General features: G+C 43.0%; 1 protein-coding gene across 4 annotated transcripts in view; it reads left to right on the plus strand.

Moving 5' to 3' along the window:
- Positions 1-20,419, plus strand: part of TMEM144 (transmembrane protein 144) — a 29,854-nt gene extending 9,435 nt beyond the window's left edge. For 3 of the 4 annotated variants that reach the window (XM_075127767.1, XM_048847569.2, XM_075127768.1), the window contains 6 exons: positions 1,075-1,151; positions 2,514-2,632; positions 4,272-4,391; positions 6,633-6,730; positions 16,653-16,706; positions 19,735-20,419. In XM_075127767.1, coding sequence (XP_074983868.1) covers positions 1,075-1,151; positions 2,514-2,632; positions 4,272-4,391; positions 6,633-6,730; positions 16,653-16,706; positions 19,735-19,818 — 552 coding nt within the window. In that variant the 3' untranslated portion in view covers positions 19,819-20,419. Of the gene's footprint in view, positions 1-1,074; positions 1,152-2,513; positions 2,633-4,271; positions 4,392-6,632; positions 6,731-11,579; positions 11,733-16,652; positions 16,707-19,734 lie in introns of those variants that run through there. The other variant, XM_048847570.2, reaches the window with a different exon arrangement.
- Positions 20,420-22,620: the final 2,201 nt, after the last annotated feature.

A 22,620-nucleotide genomic window follows, 5' to 3' on the forward strand; every position in this document is an offset into this window, starting at 1 on the left:
GATTTGCCAACATTCATGGTCAAATGGAGATGCCCATTTATATGAACTTCAATTTATGGGTCTTGTAAGATCGATAGCATATAGCAACAGAAACAGCTGTTTGCAACAGTCTGGTTGTTACTGGCTTGGCATGTTTTATAAGTTCACAAGTCCTTTTCTGTTATGACACAGGTTTTATAATGATTGAGAATATCCCCCCCATGTCAGAAAGGGGAAATAATTTTAATTACAGCAATTGGAGCTAAAACTGAACTGTAAAAGTAGAATATTAGATAAAAGGAAGCGAACAATGTGTCTTGGCAGCCAGATTCCCTGCTGCACAGCAGAGTGGGGAAGCTAGCAGGCAGGTAATTATGACTTCCTGTTTCTTGACCCTGGCCTTGGCACAGGTTAGAGACCTGAGGCTGGTGCCAGATGGCTGTTGTCCCTTAGGGAGCATGAACCAGGGAAGGATAACTGGAGCACAGCAGCACGCTTCAGTCAATCTCTATCCCCATTTCACTATGCTGCCTGAACTGGGGACCACAGGAAGGGAGGCATAGAAGCCAACTATGCCCACTGGATTCCTCCATATCAAGGGAATCCTCAGCAAGGGATTTGTGGGTGGAGCAAAGAAAGCAGAGAGTGGCATAGAATCTGCTTGTATTATAGAGAAGGATTCAGTGTGTGCATGGGAAGACGAAAATAAGCAGAAATGGTTATGGATCTGAAACGATACTAGTGATGGCAAAGGACCCACACAGTCAACAACAACACTGGAAACAGAGAACAAACAAAACCTCTGGATTTTAGCACCCACCAAATTTAAGGGAAAACATGTTTTGAAATCCAAATTTGTGTTTGGATTCTCTCTCTCTACAGTGTGTTGAGTTAAGCCCCAGAGTCAGACACCCTGAAGCCTTTGAAATCCTGAGCCAATCTTTTTGCTTTGGGCCTATCTGTAAACCCATGTCTCCTGACTTTCGTTGGGAAGATTTTTTCCCCTGATGTGTGACTGGTCTATTTTAAAACATGCACTTTTTTTTGGATGTTTTCCAAAACATTTGACACTAAAATTGTAACTGTTGTCAACAGTCAGTCAACAATTCTGAAAATACCTGTTCTGATGCTTCATGGGTAGACAGTCTTTCTCCACTACGAAAAAGAGTAATGTAAGTAGCTACCATTTCTTTTCTTCGTTCTTGCTAGTTGATCTGGGTTTCTTGAAGTTGCTACAAAATAGTAAAGGAACTTCTGTGTCCTGTACTGTATGAAGCACACTGTAACAAATGATTGATAGTTTTTATAAATGTTAGTACTATAATGAAGAGGTATAACTGCAAAACTACTTAGATACATTTTAACTGCTAAAAGTGTTTGTCCTTCTAATTCTTCAATGTGCTGTCTCTTACCTGCCACAATATTAATTACAATTACAAATGATCTATACTGTCTTGTGGAGATTACTTAAAATAGATTTTCAGTGACTTTTCAATTGTCCCAATATGTGTTTATGCCATCATATGCAGAGATTACAGAAACACAGGATGCTGTGGTCAGTTTTATGCAAGACTGTGTTTATTTTCTCTTGACACAGACTTAGTTTAAGCTTGAAATTAGGCAAAGGTTTCTAACCATCAGAGGAGTGAAATTCTGGAACAGCCTTCCATGGGAAGCAGTGGAGGCAAAAAACCTAACTGGCTTCAAGACTCAGTTTGATAAGTTTATGGAAGGGATGGCATGTGGCCCATTGGCAACTGGCAAAAGCAAATATCCCCAACGGCTGGACACAAGACACTATATGGGGAGCATTCTGAGTTACCACAGAGAATTCTTTTCCAGGTATCTTTCTGGTAGGTCTTGCCCACATGCTCAGGGCCTAACGGATGGCCACATTTGGGGTTGGGAAGGAATTTTCCCCTTGGTCAGATTGGCAGGGACCCTGGGGGTTTTTCACCTTCCTCTGCAGCATGGGGCAAGGATCACTCACAGGTTTGAATTAGTGTAAATGGTGAATTCTCTGTAGCTTGAAGTCTTTAAACCATGATTTGAGGACTTCAGTAACTCAGCCAGAAGGTAAGGGGTCTATTTCAGGAGTGGGTAGGTGAGGTTCTGTGGCCTGCAATGTGCAGGAGGTCAGGTTAGATGATGACGATGGTCCCGTCTGACCTTAAAGTCTATGAGACTTTTACCTACTTGCTTTATGCCTGTTAGTGGTCACTCTGTATAGTGGATCTAAATGTTCACAGCTACCAGCACATCTTAGTAAAGTTCATTGTTGTGTCTTGTCATTAACCTTGATTGTACACTCATTAGCTCTTTGTTACATGCTTGTACAGCACCTAGCTCTGTGGGGCACTGGATAGGGCTCTAGGCACTACTGTGATTTCTATATCATTACTAGCAATTTGCATGTGCAGCGTGTTTTACATAGTATCATTCTCGACCTGTTATGTCTTAAGTATATTATCTAATCTACTGGTTAATAATGGATTCCTTTCTTTCTCTCTCTCTCTCTCTTTTGTTTTTTTAAGAGGCTGTACCCTAGCAGTAGTAGCTGGAATATTCTATGGTTCCAGCTTTGTGCCCGTGCTGTACATCAAGGACCATGGTAGAAGAAATGAAACGCTATACAGAGGAGCAAGTCAATTTGGTAAAGGCCAATGAGCCATTTTTATTTCACCTTATAACTACTGTATGTCCTATTGATTTTGTAAATTGATTTGGTGATTTTTGCCATGTCTCCTGGTGTTATGTGGTGACAAAGGAGTCGGTGCACATGATTCTCCACTACCTTGCCCTGTTTGTAGTCACTTACAGCTGGGCAAACTGGGTGCAATCACTCCCATTCTGATCTGGTAGTGTTTTACACCCACTTTGCGCAGGTGTAAATCCCTACACAAGATGTGAGGCAATAGCCAGTCAGGCCCAGTGAATGCCAAACTTCACTGATGTTTAGACACAATTTCATTCACAACAAAATGTTTTTTCTTTGAAGCATTTTGAAATGTAGTCACATTTTCTACTTATTTTTCTTGTGAGAGGTCATATAGATTCGCACTGCTGCATTGGTAGGCAATATTCCAAATATGTAAGGAGCCTAATTAATATAAATGTTTGGTTTCTTCATCCATTTTTCAGCTCATGCTCTGCTTTTACTGTGCAGAAAATATATTTATATGATGATTATATGAATTACCCCCATTAAGTATGGGGATAATTATCAATTATGGGAAAATATAGACACCACCTGCTTTAAAAGTGGAAATGCATTCAGCTGCAGCCAAACAAGACAAGTTCAATTTTCTCTCTCAGTTGCAGGCTTCCAGTGGCATTAATTCCACCTGGGGTGGATGTGAGAGAACACAAGGGCTTACTATTCTATGTTCCTCCAGCCTGGCCAGCATAGCGCCAGAAGTGAGTAGGTTGAGGGCATGAGCCCAGCCCAGGCAGGGCAGAGAAACTGATTTAGTGCCTACTAACGGAGCTGGAAGGAGCATTTCAAGCCATCCTTCCCCAGGCTTGACCACCCCCTACTTTGCAGCCCTATCTGCGTCTCCTTTGTCTTCCAACAATTCATGCAAGTGTATTGTACCACGGTCATTCTCTTGCAATTTCTTGTGGGAGTGGGGGCTTCATAAATTGTCTTCCTCACAGTGCTGCAGTAATAATGAACCAAAGTCTCTAATTAGACAGGTGGACAACGAGCTTCTTGGCTCCTGCAGTCTTCATCACACGACAAATTCACATAGAGCAGAGGACCTAAGAGATAGCACAAATAAGGAAAGAGTCTGTCTACTCACATAACAAGCTTAGGAGTGTAGCATTAGGACAAAAACAAGGGATTCCTTTTCTTCTTGAGACAAAAACATTGGTGCTTAAGTGTGAGGTTTAGGCACCCACATCCCACTTTTAGGCTCTACTGTGATCCATACTCTTGAGGTCCCTTCTAGCCCTATGTTTATATGATTTTATGGCATAGTCAACTCAGTGAAAGTCCCTTATATAATTTAACCTGCATGATTGAACAACTCCATCTATAGTAATATTTGTAGTCATGTTTGGGTCACGTGGATAATGCAACAAGCTCCCTTCCTTTGTTTTTCTTATTTTTGGTTGTTGTTTTTTTTAAATGGATGGACAATGACCAAACTTCAAGTTGTTAGTATTAGTGTCTTATGCATTTTTGTATTTATGCACACTATGTATGAAACAGCATAGAATAAGTTTAGTAAAAATATTTACAGTAACTGTGATTTTAAATCTTTACCTCTGTGCCATTTCTGTTTCAGATTTAGATTATGTCTTTGCACACTTTAGTGGAATCTTTCTTACAAGTACCATATATTTTTTGATCTACTGTGCAGTCATGAAAAATAAACCTAAAGTTTACCCTGAAGCCATAATACCAGGTATGACTATTCAATAAAATAGTTATTAATTTAAGTTACTTCCTGTAATCATTTCAACTGTACTACTATAATGATTCCAAATCATACTCTTGGGATTATGGTTAATTTTGGAAGTACGTTCTCTTGACTTTTGGTATCTTTTGAAAGAGCACATGTGAAAAGGTTGGGAGACAATGAAAAATTGTGGTCCAATTTGGAATGTGATGTTGCATGTTAAAGATGTTCTGAAATTGACACTTTGCCAGAACGGAGAACACATTGCCCGGAAAATTATAACTGAGACCTATATATTGTACTGACCTTTGAAAATTTTAGAACTTCTGTGAGGAAGGAGTGAGAAGAAAAAAAAAATATCCTCTTTGCGAAAGGCCAGATGGTGATGCGGTGTCACAGCAAATGTAAGAAAAATAAACAGAAACTGAGTCAACAGAAATAGCTGTAAATTCAGTAGTGGTGAGTGCATTTGGATTCCATGTATTTTTCCAGAATTCAGTATCTAAGCAGAATTTTTGTGACACCCATACAGTTTAAATAGTCTTAAGCCAAAAGACACTTTGACCTCAAACTCTTGTCCTGCTATTAAATGATCAGTGATTAACTGATTTTTTTTTCTAATTTAATGCTGTGAATAATACCCATTGAACAAAGCAAAACCAACAAACAAAAAGCCAGGCTAAACGTTTTCCAGACTGACATATGAATGCAAAACCACAATTTCCTATACAGCAGTATAATAGTAAAGCAATTAATTACTCCATGTATGTGCTCTTTCACTTTGGTAATAATGCATTATTTTACTATGTTATTGCCATTTTCTGTAAGTGTTCTTTGCTGTAAGTCTTAAGAGAACAAAAGTATAATAATTTAAATCTGCCTGGGACAAAGACTAAAGTCTGAAAGAATGATTCTTTTGATTTCAGCAGAAGTTCTTCTCTTTCCAGCCCATCCTATCAATGTTTACTTTTGCTAGGAACATTAAGGCACATATTGTACTTCATATTTTGTCTTTATGTTGAGTAACAGAAACATTTAAGATACCAAATTTCACGATCAATTTTAAATGCAAACATTGTATTACGAAACATTATTCTAAATCAGTCCTGACTGTTTCAGTCAAATCCTACTGTGGATCTTAGAAAATCTGCACAATGAGATCAAGCCATATCTCCAACCAGGACTGGGCTAGCTGTGACAGATTAACAATATCGTGTAATATCCTGAACAAACCTTATGGAATTAAGATAAACTTAAATAAATAAAGTTAAACCATATTGAATTAGGTTTAATACCTTTGGGGTATGTTATATTAAAAATGCAGTTCTGTATTTGTTATTGTATGTACCTTCTCTAGGACGGAGGGGAGTGCTAATATACTTTCTCCATTATCAACCTTTTGAAGGAACCAACAGGCAAGAAAAAGGTTTTTGATTGATAACCTGGTTTTAAACTGACTCAGGGCCTTCTTTCTGATCAAGCAAATGGACAGGACTCCTGGTCCACAGAGAGTTCCAATCTTTAGGGTAGGGTTGGAAGTACTAGGCCCACTGGGATCTCATAAGACTGGGTATTTGCTCTGAGCTGAACTTATAACTACAAGGAATCCCCTTGGGAGGGAGATTGAAGAACTGCTTTCTCTCCAGGATCCAGTTAGCATTGGTAAGCTTATTAGTACGTGTGTAGGTTTTTATTGTTTTTAATATGTTTTCTCGGTAATGCTTTTTACCTTAAGAACAAAGTAAGCATGCATAGAAAGTGCTTACTGTAACAATTACACCTATTAACCATCTCTGAAGAGAAAGCAAGCAGGTGTCCTTGAGCAGCCTGTCTGTGCTGGGAATAGTAGAGTGTAGGCAGGGAACCGTGTCACCTGGAAATTCCCCAATAAGAAGAGAGAGAGTGACACAGAGGTCCATTCAAGAGCAATGGTTGGGAAACTGGAAGCCTGACAATGGGTGCCCTTGCTGAACCACTGAGGGGAAATACAAATGCAGTTTCCTGAATTTTGACACCACCTAACTGCTCACCCAGAAATACTTCCTGTGGAGTTACCATTCTATGGCCATTTCTCTTGGAGAGGATGATTTTAACCCTTAATGTTAGATTTAGATAATAATCGTCAACATACTATTCAGATTCTGATTTACATTTGCACGTAGTAAATTGTAATGTCTTTCACTGCCTGCTGTAGGTGGCCTATATTTTGTTGTAGATAGTTTTCTGATTGGAATTTGTTGTTTCTAGGGTTTGTTGCTGGTGTACTTTGGGCAATAGCCAATTGTTGCTGGTTCATAGCTAATCACTACCTCAGTGCGGTGGTCAGCTTTCCAATAATCACTGCTGTGAGTACCTTTTTAAAAAAGTTGTTAATTGTGTCATTATTATTTAAAATGAGGGTTTTCTTTTCCCTTTTGGGGGATAATTTTCAACTTTGAGGTGTGCAGTCTGTACAGCCAGTCTGTAGTTCTAGTTCTGTGTCTCCCCCATTGCCTTTGGCTTTTAGGAAAGTATAATTATGACAACAACCATCTAGGGTGGCATCAAGGGTTGAATTAATGGCCTCCACATCTAAAAGAATGAGTAGATTTTAAGTGAGAGAGTCAGTCTCTGTAAAAGACCCTCATCCTCTGTAGATGAGGCGCCGAGGGAGGAGACACTGATCAGCCAGTTACACTTTTCACTGTATTCCTCACAATTTGTGATATTTTCTGTCTTTAATATTTATTTTGCATAAAGTTATGAATTCAGATATTAATCCTTTTGTGTGTTTTCAATACAGTAACTCCTCACTTAATGTTGTAGTTATATTCCTGAAAAATGCGACTTTAAGCGCAACGATGTTAAGTGAATCCAATTTTCCAGTAAGAATGAATGTTAATAGAATCCTCTGGTCAAAAACTTAAAGTTACAGAAAACAGGAATAAACCTCCCTCTTAGCACAGGGAAAAGTCACAAGAAAAACAAAAGAGAAACTAATCCACCTTGCCTGGCTTACCTATACTGGTTGCAATATTGGAGACTTGGATTGGGATGGGTTGGAGAAGATGGATTTCTGTCTGGCCCCTCTCAGTCCCAGGAGAGAACCTCCACACAAAACAAAGAGCACAAAAAAACCCTTTCCCTTTACACCCCCCCAAGATTTGAAAGTATCTTTGGTTCTGTTGGTCAGGTGCTAACCCGGTTATCTGAGCTTCCTAACCCCTTACAGATAAGGAGGAATTCTAGGCTACCCTTAGCTGTATGGTTCTGAAAGGGGGGGTTAGGTTCCAGGGAATTTTTTTTTTTTGCCAGACAAAAGACTATTGTTTAAAACTTATACATGGTATAAGTTGTAAACAATTTAATACTGTACACAGCAATGATGACTGTGAAGCTTGGTTGAGGTGGTGGAGTCAGAGGGTGGGATATTTCCCAGGGAATGCCTTACTGCTAAATCATGAACTAGCACTCAGCTGAGCCCTCAAGGGGTTAACTCGTTGTTAATGTAGCCTCACGCTCTTCAAGGCAGCAGGAATGGAGGGAGGGAAGACAGCATGGCACACAGACACACACACTCTGTGTGTTTGTGTGCGAGAGAGAGATGCGCATTTTCCCTTTAAGTATGCTGACCCACTCTTAAGTACACTGCCTTGTTAAGTTAATCAGCAAGGTGAGACCACAGCTGCCGCCAGGAAGCTCCCTCCGTCCTGAGCCCTGTCGTGTGTCCCCCTGCTCTATGGAGATGTGGTAAGTGGGATGCAGGAGCTAGCGGGAGGGGGACACCCTGACATTAGCCCCCCTCTTCTCCCCCCCAGCAAGCAGGAGGCTCTGGGAGCAGCTCCAAGGCAGAGGGCAGGAGCAGTACATGGCAGTGGGGGGAGGGACAGCTGAACTGCCTGGCAATTGATAGCCTGCTGGGTGGCTGCTGCACAGGGAACTTAGGGGAGCGGGGAGCTGATAGGGGGGCTGCCAGTCCACCCTGGTTCCAAGCTACCACCAGCTAGCTACAATGGGCAGCTCTGTCTAGCTGTGGACAAAGCAGGTGGCTGCCAAACGATGATGTTATAAGGGAGCATTGCGCAACTTGAAACGAGCATGTTCCCTAATTTATCAACATAACAACGTTAACCGGGATGACTTTAAGTGAGGAGTTACTGTACCTAATACATGCTCTTTGTTACAAAGATTAATGGCACTATTTGTGTGACTGAGGCTATATCTACACTATGAAATTAGGTCGAATTTATAGAAGTTGATTTTGTAGAAAGCGTTTTTATACAGTCGATTGTGTGTGTCCCCACACAAATGCTCTAAGTGCATTTAGTCGGCGGAGTGCATCCACAGTACTGAGGCAACCGTCGACTTAAGGTCAGGCTTGGCAAAGCCCTGGCTGGGATGATTTAATTGGGGATGGGTCCTGCTTTTGAGCTGGGGTTGGACTAGATGACCTCCTGAGGTCCCTTCCAACCCTGATATTCTATGATTCATAGAATCATAGAATCATAGCATATAAGGGTTGGAAGGGACCCCAGAAGGTCATCTAGTCCAACCCCCTGCTCGAAGCAGGACCAATTCCCAGTTAAATCATCCCAGCCAGGGCTTTGTCAAGCCTGACCTTAAAAACCTCTAAGGAAGGAGATTCTACCACCTCCCTAGGTAACGCATTCCAGTGTTTCACCACCCTCTTAGTGAAAAAGTTTTTCCTAATATCCAATCTAAACCTCCCCCACTGCAGCTTGAGACCATTACTCCTCGTTCTGTCATCTGATACCATTGAGAACAGTCTAGAGCCATCCTCTTTGGAACCCCCTTTCAGGTAGTTGAAAGCAGCTATCAAATCCCCCCTCATTCTTCTCTTCTGCAGGCTAAACAATCCCAGCTCCCTCAGCCTCTCCTCATAACTCACGTGTTCCAGACCCCTAATCATTTTCGTTGCCCTTCGCTGGACTCTCTCCAATTTATCCACATCCTTCTTGAAGTGTGGGGCCCAAAACTGGACACAGTACTCCAGATGAGGCCTCACCAATGTCGAATAGAGGGGAACGATCACGTCCCTTGATCTGCTCGCTATGCCCCTACTTATACATCCCAAAATGCCATTGGCCTTCTTGGCAACAAGGGCACACTGCTGACTCATATCCAGCTTCTCGTCCACTGTCACCCCTAGGTCCTTTTCCGCAGAACTGCTGCCTAGCCATTCGGTCCCTAGTCTGTAGCTGTGCATTGGGTTCTTCCGTCCTAAGTGCAGGACCCTGCACTTATCCTTATTGAACCTCATCAGATTTCTTTTGGCCCAATCCTCCAATTTGTCTAGGTCCTTCTGTATCCTATCCCTCCCCTCCAGCGTATCTACCACTCCTCCCAGTTTAGTATCATCCGCAAATTTGCTGAGAGTGCAATCCACACCATCCTCCAGATCATTTATGAAGATATTGAACAAAACCGGCCCCAGGACCGACCCTTGGGGCACTCCACTTGATACCGGCTGCCAACTAGACATGGAGCCATTGATAACTACCCGTTGAGCCCGACAATCTAGCCAGCTTTCTACCCACCTTGTAGTGCATTCATCCAGCCCATACTTCCTTAACTTGCTGACAAGAATACTGTGGGAGACCGTGTCAAAAGCTTTGCTAAAGTCAAGAAACAATACATCCACTGCTTTCCCTTCATCCACAGAACCAGTAATCTCATCATAGAAGGCGATTAGATTAGTCAGGCATGACCTTCCCTTGGTGAATCCATGCTGGCTGTTCCTGATCACTTTCCTCTCATGCAAGTGCTTCAGGATTGATTCTTTGAGGACCTGCTCCATGATTTTTCCAGGGACTGAAGTGAGGCTGACTGGCCTGTAGTTCCCAGGATCCTCCTTCTTCCCTTTTTTAAAGATTGGCACTACATTAGCCTTTTTCCAGTCATCCGGGACTTCCCCGGTTCGCCACGAGTTTTCAAAGATAATGGCCAATGGCTCTGCAATCACAGCCGCCAGTTCCTTCAGCACTCTCGGATGCAACTCGTCCGGCCCCATGGACTTGTGCGCGTCCAGCTTTTCTAAATAGTCCCTAACCACCTCTATCTTCACAGAGGGCTGTCCATCTCTTCCCCATTTTGTGATGCCCAGCGTAGCAGTCTGGGAGCTGACCTTGTTAGTGAAAACAGAGGCAAAAAAAGCATTGAGTACATTAGCTTTTTCCACATCCTCTGTCACTAGTTTGCCTCCCTCATTCAGTAAGGGGCCCACACATTCTATGACTTTCTATGATTCTATGATTCACATTCTATGATTCTATGACTTCTGGAGCATTGCACTGTGGGTAGCTATCCCACAGTTCCCGCAGTCTCCGCCACCCATTTGAATTTTGGGTAGAAATCCCAATAACCTGATGGAGCAAAAATGTTGTTGCAGGGGTTCTGGGTACGTATCTTCAGGCCCCCCCCCTTCCCTCCCTCCATGAAAGCAACGTCAGACAATCATTTTGCGCCTTTTTTCCTGGGTTACCCGTGCAGACGCCATACCACAGCAAGCGTGGAGCCTGCTCAGCTCACCGTCATCGTATGTCTCCTGGGTGCTGGCAGACGCGGTACTGCATTGCTACACAGCAGCAGCTCATTGCCTTTTGGCATTGGCAGCAGACAGTGCAGTATGACTGGTAGCCATCATCGCCAGGGTGCTCTTTTAGCCAACCTCGGTGAGGGCAGTCAGGGGCGCCTGGGCAAACATGGGAGTGACTCAGCCAGGTCATTTCCCTTCTAAGTTTTGTCTCATGGCGATTCAGTCCTTCCGGCAGTCGTACTGCACCGTCTTCTAATGCACAGCCAGGAGACAACGATGGCCAGCAGTCATACTGCACCGTCTTCTGCCAAGCACCCAGGAGATGACGATGGCTAGCAGTCGTACTACACCGTCTGCTACCAGCAAGATGTATAAAGATAGATGAAGTGGATCAAAACAAGAAATAGACCAGATTTGTTTTGTATTCATTTTCTCCCCCCTTCCTCCCTCCCCCCCTCCATCCATGAAATCAACGGCCTGCTAAACCCAAGGTTTTGAGTTCTGTCCTTGAGGGGGCCATTCTGTTTCTCCTTGATGCAAAGCCATCCCCTTTATTGATTTTAATTCCCTGTAAGCCAACCCTGTAAGCCATGTTGTCACTCGCCCCTCCCTCCATCAGAGCAACGGCAGACAATCGTTTCGCGCCTTTTTCAGCACAGATGCCATAGCTCTGGGAACATGGAGCCCACTCAGATTACCATGGCAATTACGAGCACTATAAACACCACACACATTATCAAGCAGGATATGCAGAACCATAACCTGCAAGAAAAGCAAAACCAGGCAAGGAGGAGGCGACTGCAGTGCGGTGATGAGAGTGAGGAGGACATGGACATAGACTTCTCACAAAGTATGGGCCCCTGCAATGTGCACATCATGGTGTCAATTGGGCAGGTTCATGGCGTGGAATGCCAATTCTGGGCCCGGGAAACAAGCACAGAGTGGTGGAACCGTATAGTGTTGCAGGTCTGGGACGATTCCCAGTGGCTGCGAAACTTTCGCATGCATAAGGGCACTTTCATGGAACTTTGTGACTTGCTTTCCCCTGCCCTGAAGTGCAAGAATACCAAGATGAGAGCAGCCCTCACAATTCACAAGCGAGTGGCGATAGCCCTGTGGAACCTTGCAATGCCAGACAGCTACCAGTCAGTCGGGTATCAATTTGGAGTGGGCAAATCTACTGTGGGGGCTGCTGTGATGCAAGTAGCCAACACAATCACTGAGCTGCTGATATCAAGGGTAGTGACTCTGGGAAATGTGCAGGTCATACTGGATGGCTTTGCTGCAATGGGATTCCCTAACTGTGGTGGGGCCATAGACGGAACGCATATCCCTATCTTGGGACCGGAGCACCAAGGCAACGAGTACATAAACCAAAAGGGGTACTTTTCAATGGTGCTGCAAGCACTGGTGGATCACAAGGGACGTTTCACCAACATCAACGTGGGATGGCCGGGAAAGGTACATGATGATCGCTCGCATCTTCAGGAACTCTGGTCTGTTTCAACAGCTGCAGCAAGGGACTTTCCAGACCAGAAAATAACCACTGGGGATGTTGAAATGCCTATAGTTATCCTTGGGGACCCAGCCTACCCCTTAATGCCATGGCTCATGAAGCCGTACACAGGCACCCTGGACAGTAGTCAGGAGCTGTTCAACTACAGGCTGAGCAAGTGCAGAATGGTGGTAGCGTGTGCATTTGGGCATTTAAAAGTACGCTGGTCCAGTTTACTGACTCAGTTAGACCTTAGTGAAACCAATATTCCCATTGTTATTACTGCTTGCTGTGCGCTCCACAATATCTGTGAGAGCAAGGGGGAGACGTTTATGGAGGAGTGGGAGGTTGAGGCAAATCTCCTGGCCGCTGATTACGAGCAGCCAGATACCAGGGTGGTTAGAAGAGCACAGGAGGGCACGGTACGCATCAGAGAAACTTTGAAAAGCAGTTTCAGGAATGGCTAGGCTATGGTGTGACAGTTCTGTTGGTTTCTCCTTGATGGAACGCCCCTTCCCCCCCCCCCCCCCGGGTTCATTCTACTTTCCTGTAAGCTAAGCACCCTCCCTTCCCCCCTTCGATCACCGCTTGCAGAAGCAATAAAGTCATTGTTGCTTCACATTCATGCATTCTTTATTTATTCATCACACAAATAGGGGGATAACTGCCAAGGTATCCCAGGAGGGATAGGAGGAGGTATCCCAGGAGGTATCCCAGGAGGGAAGGACAAGGCCACACAGCACTTTAAAACTTATTGAATGCCAGGCTTCTGTTGCTTGGGCAATCCTCTGGGGTGGAGTGGCTGGGTGGCCGGAGGCCCCCCCCACCGCGTTCTTGGGCGTCTGGGTGAGGAGGCTATGGAACTTGGGGAGGAGGGTGGTTGGTTACACAGGGGCTGTAGCGGCAGTCTGTGCTCCTGCTGCCTTTCCTGCAGCTCAACCATACGCTGGGGCATATGAGTTTGATCCTCCAGCAGCCTGAGCATTGACTTCTGCCTTCTTTCAGCAAGCTGACACCACCTCCCATCTTCAGCCCGCCACCTCTCCTCGCAGTCATATTGTGTTTTCCTGCACTCTGAGATTGTCTGCCTCCACGTATTTTGCTGTGCTCTGTCAGTGTGTGAGGACAGCATGAGGTCAGAGAACATTTCATCACGAGTGCGTTTTTTTTTTGCCTTCTAATCTTCGCTAGCCTCTGGGAAGGAGAAACATATGCAGCTGATGGAGGAAAAAAAGGGAGAGTGGTAGTTAAAAAGACACATTTTATAGAACAATGGGTACACTCTTTCACAGTAGATCTTGCTGTTAACATTACATAGCACATGTGCTTTCATTACAAGGTCGCATTTTGCCTCTTATTGAGGGTATGCCAGTTTGGTGTGAGAGTGCCGGGCAACAGAATTCGGCTTGCAGGTAGCCATGGTAAGCCACAGTCTTTTGGATTCTTTAACCTTCATAACATGTGGGAATGGTTTCAAACAGCAGCCCCCTCATTTCCCATACGAAGTAGCCATTGGGTTGGCCATTAAAAATGGGTTGGCAATTTAAAAGGAGGGGCTGCCGTTTCCGGGTTCACGTGCAGCAGAAACCCAACTAACCCCCCCTCCTCCACACACACACACCCAGTTCTCTGGGATGATGGCTTCACCCCTCTCCCCACCGCATGGCTAACAGCGGGGAAGATTTCTGTTCGGCCACAGGGAAACAGCCCAGCAGGAATGGGCACCTCTGAATGTCCACTTACTAAAACCACCCTATTTCAACCAGGTGACTATGAACGATATCACTCTCCTGAGGGTAACACAGAGAGATAAAGAACGGATGTTGTTTGAATGCCAGCAAACACCAGGACCATACGCTGCAATGCTTTGTTCTGCAGTGATTCCCGACTACGTGCTACTGGCCTGGCGTGGTAAAGTGTCCTACCATGGAGGATGGAATAGGGCTGCCCTCCCTAGAAACCTTTTGCAAAGGCTTTGGGAGTACATCCAGGAGAGTTTTATGGAGATGTCCCTGGAGGATTTCTGCTCCATCCCCAGACACGTTAACAGACTTTTCCAGTAGCTGTACTGGCCGCGAATGCCAGGGCAAATTAATCATTAAACACGCTTGCTTTTAAACCATGTATAATATTTACAAAGGTACACTCACCAGAGGTCCCTTCTCCGCCTTCAGGGTCCGGGAGCCTGCTTTGGGTGGGTTCAGGGGGTACTGGGTCCAGGTCCAGGGTGATAAACAGATCCTGGCTGGTGGGGAAACCGGTTTCTCCACTTCCTTGCTGTGAGCTATCTACAACCTCCTCATCATCATAATCTTTCTTGCCCCCAAAACCCGCTTCCGTGTTGCCTCCCACTCCTTGGACGGAGTCAAGCACAGGGTTTGGGTAGTGGTGGCTGCATCCCCTAGAATGGCATGCAGCTCATCATAGAAGTGGCATGTCTGGGGCTCTGAACCAGAGCGGCCGTTTGCCTCTCTGGTTTTCTGGTAGGCTTGCCTCAGCTCCTTAAGTTTCACACGGCACTGCTTTGGGTCCCTGTTATGGCCTCTGTCCTTCATGCCCTGGGAGATTTTTTCAAATATTTTGGCATTTCCTCTGTTCAAACGGAGTTCTTCCAGCATGGATTCGTCTCCCCATACAGCGATTAGATCCCATACCTCCCGTTCAGTCCATGCTGGAGCTCTTCAGCGATTCTGGGACTGCATGGTCTCCTGTGATGATGAGCTCTGCATGGTGACCTGTGCAGGTGAGCTCGCCACGCTGGCCAAACAGGAAATGAGATTCAAAAGTTTGTGGGCCTTTTCCTGTATACCTGGACAGTGCATCTGAGTTGAGAGTGCTGTCCAGAGCGGTCACAACTGAGCACTCTTGGATAGCTCCCGGAGGCCAATACCATCAAATTGCATCCACAGTACCCCAAATTCGACCCAGCAAGGCCAATTTCAGTGCTAATCCCCTCGTTGGGGGGTGGGGGTGGGGAGGAGTACAGAAATCGATTTTAAGAGTCCTTTAAGTCGAAAAAAAGGGCTTCGTCGTGTGGACGGGTGCAGTGTTAAATCGAGATAACGCTGCTAAATTTGACCTAAATTCGTAGTGTAGACCAGCCCTTAGATAAGCGGCAGCTGGCCTATTTTGCCTATTTTATTTAAATATATGATACAGTACATATGAGCAGTTAGTCTTTTGTAGCTGCATAAGTTTTATCTTCCACTAGATAAAGAGCCACTTTGCCAGGTACTCTGTGTCAGTGTAAGAGATGATGTAGTAAATGAGCTTATGCTGTTAATGTATGTTTCTTTTTGTATAGGGGAACTGTAGTCTTGTGGTGCCAATCATGCTTTTGGCTTTGGATGAAATGCACTTTTTTTAGTTTGAATCAACCTCTCTACTCCATTTCAGAGGGGTTGGCATCTTGGGTTTCCAGCCAGTTCACTGTCACACACCTATTATTGACACTCTTCCCCACTTTATTCACCTTGCATGTATTAAGTGTAACATGAGAACTCATTCATTGCTCTGTATTTTAAGTGACATATTTTTGTTCATAGTATGATGATTTCCTGGTGTGTATTTAATAATTCTTTCCTTCAGGCATTGGAAGTCATAATATAGCTTTCACTGGGAAAAGAATGGTATTTCCAGGTGCTCTTCATTATCACTAAGTTTGCTGTCAGCTAGGAAAACTGTAGTATAACATCATTGATCAATGGTAGTTTTATGACCTGTTCATCTGGCCTGACTATGGGGATTATCCAGATTATTGCTAAATAAAAGAGGGTGTATTTTTAGTCTTTCACTTTCACGACAAGTGTTTAAGGCAAACTTTGTTCAACTGGTTAGTTTTAATAATGAAATAAGTATTAGGAATAACCATGGTAACTGCTAAGATCATGTGCAGAAGCCTGAGTAGCCTCCTCCAACCTGGACTGCAGATGAAAATCTGATGTGAGACTTACTAGTTGGAGAATATCAAGAATGAATATAGTGGCAGGTTCAAGATTCTGTCTCTGCAATCTAATTTAGGTCCAGATCATGCCCTCTCCTCAGATTTTCTCCCCCTTTTTCTTCCTCCTGCAGGATTTACTGACCCTTCCTTTGAAATCTTTACAACGTTTCTGTTTTGTTCATAAGCATTTACAGTTGCATTACACAGGAAGGAAAGGTCTGAATTAAGCATTGAGGAAATTGCCCATTTTTAAGAAATGCTATTTATATTAACAAAGCTAACCTTGTTCTTTAGGGCCCTGGTATTGTAGCGGCTATGTGGGGAGTCCTGGTATTTAAAGAAATAAAGGTAAGTCCAATGGTGTCCTAACTTTTTACCTGTAACTGACTTCAAGAATTGCATGTGAAATCTGAGACTTGAGGATACATGGTACAATGCTGTCTCCATGAGACTTCTTCTGCACCTGTCAGAAGTGGGCAGATGCAAGATGGAGCTTTGACCATTGTCATGCCAGAGTATTTTTTCTAAGAAAAAATTTGATGCGACTTTGGGGAGCTTTCATTCACTTTAGAAGAATGAAAACTTGAATTCCACATCTGTATAAAAAGCAGTGAGAAAGCATGAGGGACTTTTTGCAGGATCAGGAGGCAAGAGCCCAAGAACAAATGGATTATTTAAGAATATAACCAAAAGACTTTTTGGATATTAAACATGTTTTCGATTGACAAGGACAAAGGTAGCTATAACATGTTTTAGATTAATGGAGTACTATTTTTGGATGTCTGAAAGAAGATTTTAGAAGTCTCATGAGTAGACAATATACTTTGCTGTAATTTTAAAAATTGTATACTTTAGAAGTCCTACATTTTGAAAGATTAAAATGGGAATACCGCTAAAATTAGTCTCTGCTGTTTAGAGAGATTACTAAATGCTACCACTGTAACTGGAGCTGGATGAAATATTTGTCATACTTTCCCCCCCCCCTAGTTGAACAGTTGCTTGCGTGTAGTTTGTGAAATTTACATAAAACTGAAGAGCTTTGATTTTTATTTTATTTTTGGAAAAAACATTGAAAAGCCGTTTTCACTTTAAAAGTCTCCCTTGTGAAAGTTGAACAAACTTCTAGAGCTGGTGGTGCCACTGTCCCATGAGTCACATTGTCTAGTGCATTAGGCAAATAGACCCATATAAGGGATGATGCACCTAATTCCCATTAAAATCAATGAGAGTTAAGCGCTTCTGTTGGGAAAGGGCCTAAGACCCAGATCCTTAAAGGTATTGGCACTTAAGATCATGCAAGTACATGAAAGTGTCATGGACTTCAAAGGGACTACTCACATACTTAAGCATGTTCTTATAGGTACATCCACACTGACCTAAAAACCTGCAGCCCAAAATCAGTTGACCCAGGCATGCAGGGCTCAGGTGTTGAGGCTAAAAATTGCAGTGAAGACATTCATGCTTGTGCAAGCAGCCAGGCTTTGAAAGCCACCCCCCTTGCAGTGTTTCAGAGCCCAGGCTCCAGACCAAGCCTGAACATCTATACTGCAATTTTTGAGCCCTGTGAGCTTGAGTCAGCTGACCTGGACCAGCCACGACCATGCCACAGGCCTCGTATTGCCGTGTGTATATACCCATAAGCACATGCTTAACTTTACTTAAAGTTGGTAAATATCATTGTCTGAGCTACATATATGAGGAAAGTGAGGATCAGCCAACCTCCCTGAGCCAACATCACACAGCAAGTCAGTGTCCAAACCAGGATTAGAACTCAAGTTGCCCAGTTAATTTGTAAGAATCTATTCAACTAATTTTGCCTCTTTTGCTGTTTGAGAATTGCCCTGGAGTAGAATGAAATTTCTCAAACACATTCAAAGTTATTTGCTGAATAGTTTTTGTGACTAATTCCTATATAAAAATATATATGGCTGTGTAGATTACTCACCATGAGCTGCTTTGTGAACATTCTTTATGAACCGAGGCCAGCTCCCTTTGAAGTCAATGGAAAGACTCCCATTAACTTCGTAGGCCTTATTTAAGCAATGTTTGGCTGGGTTTGAATAGACACATCAACCATGTTCGGTTCCCTGACTGGAAGAGAGTAACTCTTCTGTTGTAAGCACTGAACTTGGGATTCACTTTCCATGAGTATTCACTTAAAATTTGTTTCTAATAAATGTCATTCCAGAAAACTCAGTTATTCATGTTTCAGAGTAACAGCCGTGTTAGTCTGTATTCGCAAAAAGAAAAGGAGTACTTGTGGCACCTTGGAGACTAACCAATTTATTTGAGCATAAGCTTTCGTGAGCTACAGCTCACTTCATCGGATGCATACTGTGGAAAGTGTAGAACTTTTTATATACACACAAAGCATGAAAAAATACCTCCTCCCACCCCACTCTCCTGCTGCTAATAGCTTATCTAAAGTGATCACTCTCCTTACAATGTGTATGATAATCAAGGTGGGCCATTTCCAGCACAAATCCAGGGTTTAACAAGAACGTCTGAGGAGGGGAGGGGGGGAGAGGAAAAAACAAGGGATTTGAAGTTTTTTTGTTGTAACAACTTTCATGTCTGTAATCGCGTGACCACAGAGATTGAAGTGTTCTCCGACTGGTTTATGAATGTTATAATTCTTGACATCTGATTTGTGTCCATTTATTCTTTTACGTAGCTATTCAGGGGACACCATCACAGGGCCTAATAACATCAGCCACACTATCAGAGGCTCGTTCACCTGCACATCCACCAATGTGATATATGCCATCATGTGCCAGCAATGCCCCTCTGCCATGTACATTGGTCAAACTGGACAGTCTCTACGTAAAAGAATAAATGGACACAAATCAGATGTCAAGAATTATAACATTCATAAACCAGTCGGAGAACACTTCAATCTCTGTGGTCACGCGATTACAGACATGAAAGTTGTTACAACAAAAAAACTTCAAATCCCTTGTTTCCCCCCTCCCCCCCCCCCCAGACGTTCTTGTTAAACCCTGGATTTGTGCTGGAAATGGCCCACCTTGATTATCATACACATTGTAAGGAGAGTGATCACTTTAGATAAGCTATTAGCAGCAGGAGAGTGGGGTGGGAGGAGGTATTTTTTCATGCTTTGTGTGTATATAAAAAGATCTTCTACACTTTCCACAGTATGCATCTGATGAAGTGAGCTGTAGCTCACGAAAGCTTATGCTCAAATAAATTGGTTAGTCTGTAAGGTGCCACAAGTACTCCTTTTCAGTTATTCATGCAATCTACTGTGAACAATGCAACTTCACCTTCATTTTACTTCCCCCCCTTCTAAAAACAAACACTGCTTTATATACATGTGATGATATTACATTTTTCTTCTCTTTCTTTGACTACATAGGGATTGAAAAACTACCTGTTACTCTCCATAGCATTTTGCGTCATTTTGGCTGGGTCACTCTCTACAGCTTTTTCTAAAATTTGAAGGGATTGCTTGGACCAGCAGATGGTGCTACTGTTTAATAAAAACACTCTAAGAAGACGGAAATCTGTGAAATTTTCTAAGCTGATTAATAGATCTTAACGCTAACAAGAGACAGGCGAATACTCATTGTTCAAGATTTTTTTATGCCAACTGAGAAAATTCAGCAGTTTGTTTCAGGCCTGAAACAAGTGAAAGATAGTGTGAAATATATATTTTTTAATATACTGGAAGATGCCAGTGTTGTCTTTCTGGATGATTGGAGGAGCAAAAACTGGCCTTCAAAGGGTTTCAGATATTTTTATAATTTTCTGTGTTAGAGTGCATTGGTCTATAAGTTATCATTGAATCAGGATATGTTTTAATTCGCCTTTGCAGGTTGGAGGATAAAGGGAATGTTAATTCTGGGTTCTTAATATTTTACTTCTTTGCAAGGCAGAACACTTGTTTTAATATATTGTTTGTTCTGGTGTATTAGGGCTGATATGCAAAACAACCTGTAAACAAAGTAACCATAGCATCACTGAAGCAAGGTTTGTTGGAGTGGGGCGTTGTTTTGTATTGTTAGGACGTTATCTATTAAAGTGACATTTTTTATGGTAAACTGAATCTGCTATTCACTTTATAGTTTTGAATGTAAAAGCTTTTGTTGTTGTTCAAATAGTCAACAATGTTCATTGATTATCATCTTGTTTTGTTTGACAAAGAAGTAGTTTACAGTTCCATTTAAATTATGCAACTATTAGTACCTTGGGCATCATTCTTGAATTATTTTCTAAAATCTACTCAGTTGAAGTAGAATTGTGAGGAACTATGTAAATAACATTTATTCTGGAACTGGAGCAAAACCTTCAACGTAAGAAATGTAAGTTTGTTGCCAAATTACATATACAGTTAAACGTTTATTGACAGGCACCAATTATTGTGCATTTTCTTAATAGTCGGACTTTTTCATGCAGCACATTCCATATCAAAGCTGGCTGTCACGGTAACATTTTGTAATTGGTTATACTAAAAATTCATGGTCATTTCTATGTTATCAAACAGGTTTTGCTGAAGGGCAAATTGCATGTGATGTATCATGATCCGATTTGCACATACAATTTCAAAATAGAGTGAGACTCCCCCTAGTGACCAAACAATTGAAAGGACCAAATGCTGCCTGAAAGGGCTTTGCTTCATGCAGAAGTTTCCAGGGACAGAGGGATGAAATCCACAGCCCCAACCTGCCAGGCTACTCTGTAGCTGGGCTACAGCAACTAATCCAGACCCTAGGAAAGAGCAGCATGTGTTGCTTGTACAAACGTGGGGTTTAAGGCTAAAAGTCATCACGAAGTGTGTGGAAGCGTATGATTGTATCTCCATCGCACCCACAATTCTCTCCCCCCCTACCAGTGATGTTGCAGAGATCTTCTCCATGGCCTGTGGCAGGGATGTGTAGAATTATATTGTTCTAACCTCAGGCAGCTTCCTGAGACCCTTAGGAGTACTGCTGGTCAGAAAATAGGGAGGTTATTTTCCCCCGTGGAAAATATATATGGAAAAGGAATAAAGAACTGTGTGGGGATGAATTTGTTTTCCAGTGAAAAATTTGTGCAAGCCTAGATTTCTGGGCCACACTGCTGTCGGAATTTACTTAATGAACGGAACATATCTTCTGATTTTAAACAAAATTAAAGTATATGATGTCTGTTTTCAAAGGGCACAGAAATGCAGGACATGTCAATATGAAAGCCTCATGCTTTTCTGTTCATCACTGTTGGCAGAACCTGCTGAGCAGGGTCTCCACTATTGCTGCATTGCTGTCTGTTCATATAGCCACCTACATATAGTTTCTCACACACACAAAACTTTGCCTGAAGTGAGGCACCAAAATCCAAATAGACACACCTAAATAAATAGTCTAAGATTTTCAAACATGCTGAGACTTTCCAGTAAAACCAAGGGGAGCTGTATATATGTGCTCGGCATGTCTAAAAAACGTGGTCACTTCTAGGTACCTAATGTAGGAGCCCAATAAATTGACATACACTCTGACACGTGTATGTGTGTGTGTGTGTGTGTGTGGATATAGAGGTGGGTACCTAATGGATTATGAGGGGGCAATCATTGAATGTCTGGCAGTGTCTTCCCCTGTCAGTCTCTAACCTTAGGCTTGCCCAGTTATTAATCCCAGCCTCACTCACAATGTACAAGTTATATCAGTAGGAATACACAGCATTTCTGAACACTTCTTATATTTAGAGCTTGTTTCATAGCAGTAATGAGCCAGATCCTCAGCTGGTAGAAATCGGCAAAGCTTCATTGATCTCAACGTCATACACAGATTTAAGCCAGGTGAGGAACTGGACCAATATTTCTTGCTGGCGTTTGAAACAATAGATATTAGAAACTAATAACCAGGACAGAGACACATTGTTCTTATTAATCTTAGAAGCCATTGATGTGGAGTTATGTTTCCCCAAAAATAGAATTTACAGAACATTCAGCTCTCTGACACTGAGTTGCCTCTGCTCACCACAATCTCCAGCTGTATCTTGCTTTCTGAACCAGGCAGACAAGCAAGAATAAAGACCTTCTTGATCCTTTAGGTTCATCCTGGACCCTGCATAAGAGGCAGTGAATGACTGGGCAGCCCCAGGAATGAATTGTGACTCTGTCACAATTTTTCCCCTACTCCCCTCTTGCTCCATAGGGAAGGAAAGTAAGTAAGTACAACCCTTAAGCATGCAGCTCACTTCACTCCTCACATTTGGCCAGCAACTGTGGAGGGAGGGGCAGCACAGAGTCAAATCCCCATAGTGC

The sequence above is a fragment of the Caretta caretta genome, chromosome 4, assembly GCF_965140235.1.
Source record: "Caretta caretta isolate rCarCar2 chromosome 4, rCarCar1.hap1, whole genome shotgun sequence".
In the NCBI taxonomy this organism is placed as follows: domain Eukaryota; kingdom Metazoa; phylum Chordata; order Testudines; family Cheloniidae; genus Caretta; species Caretta caretta.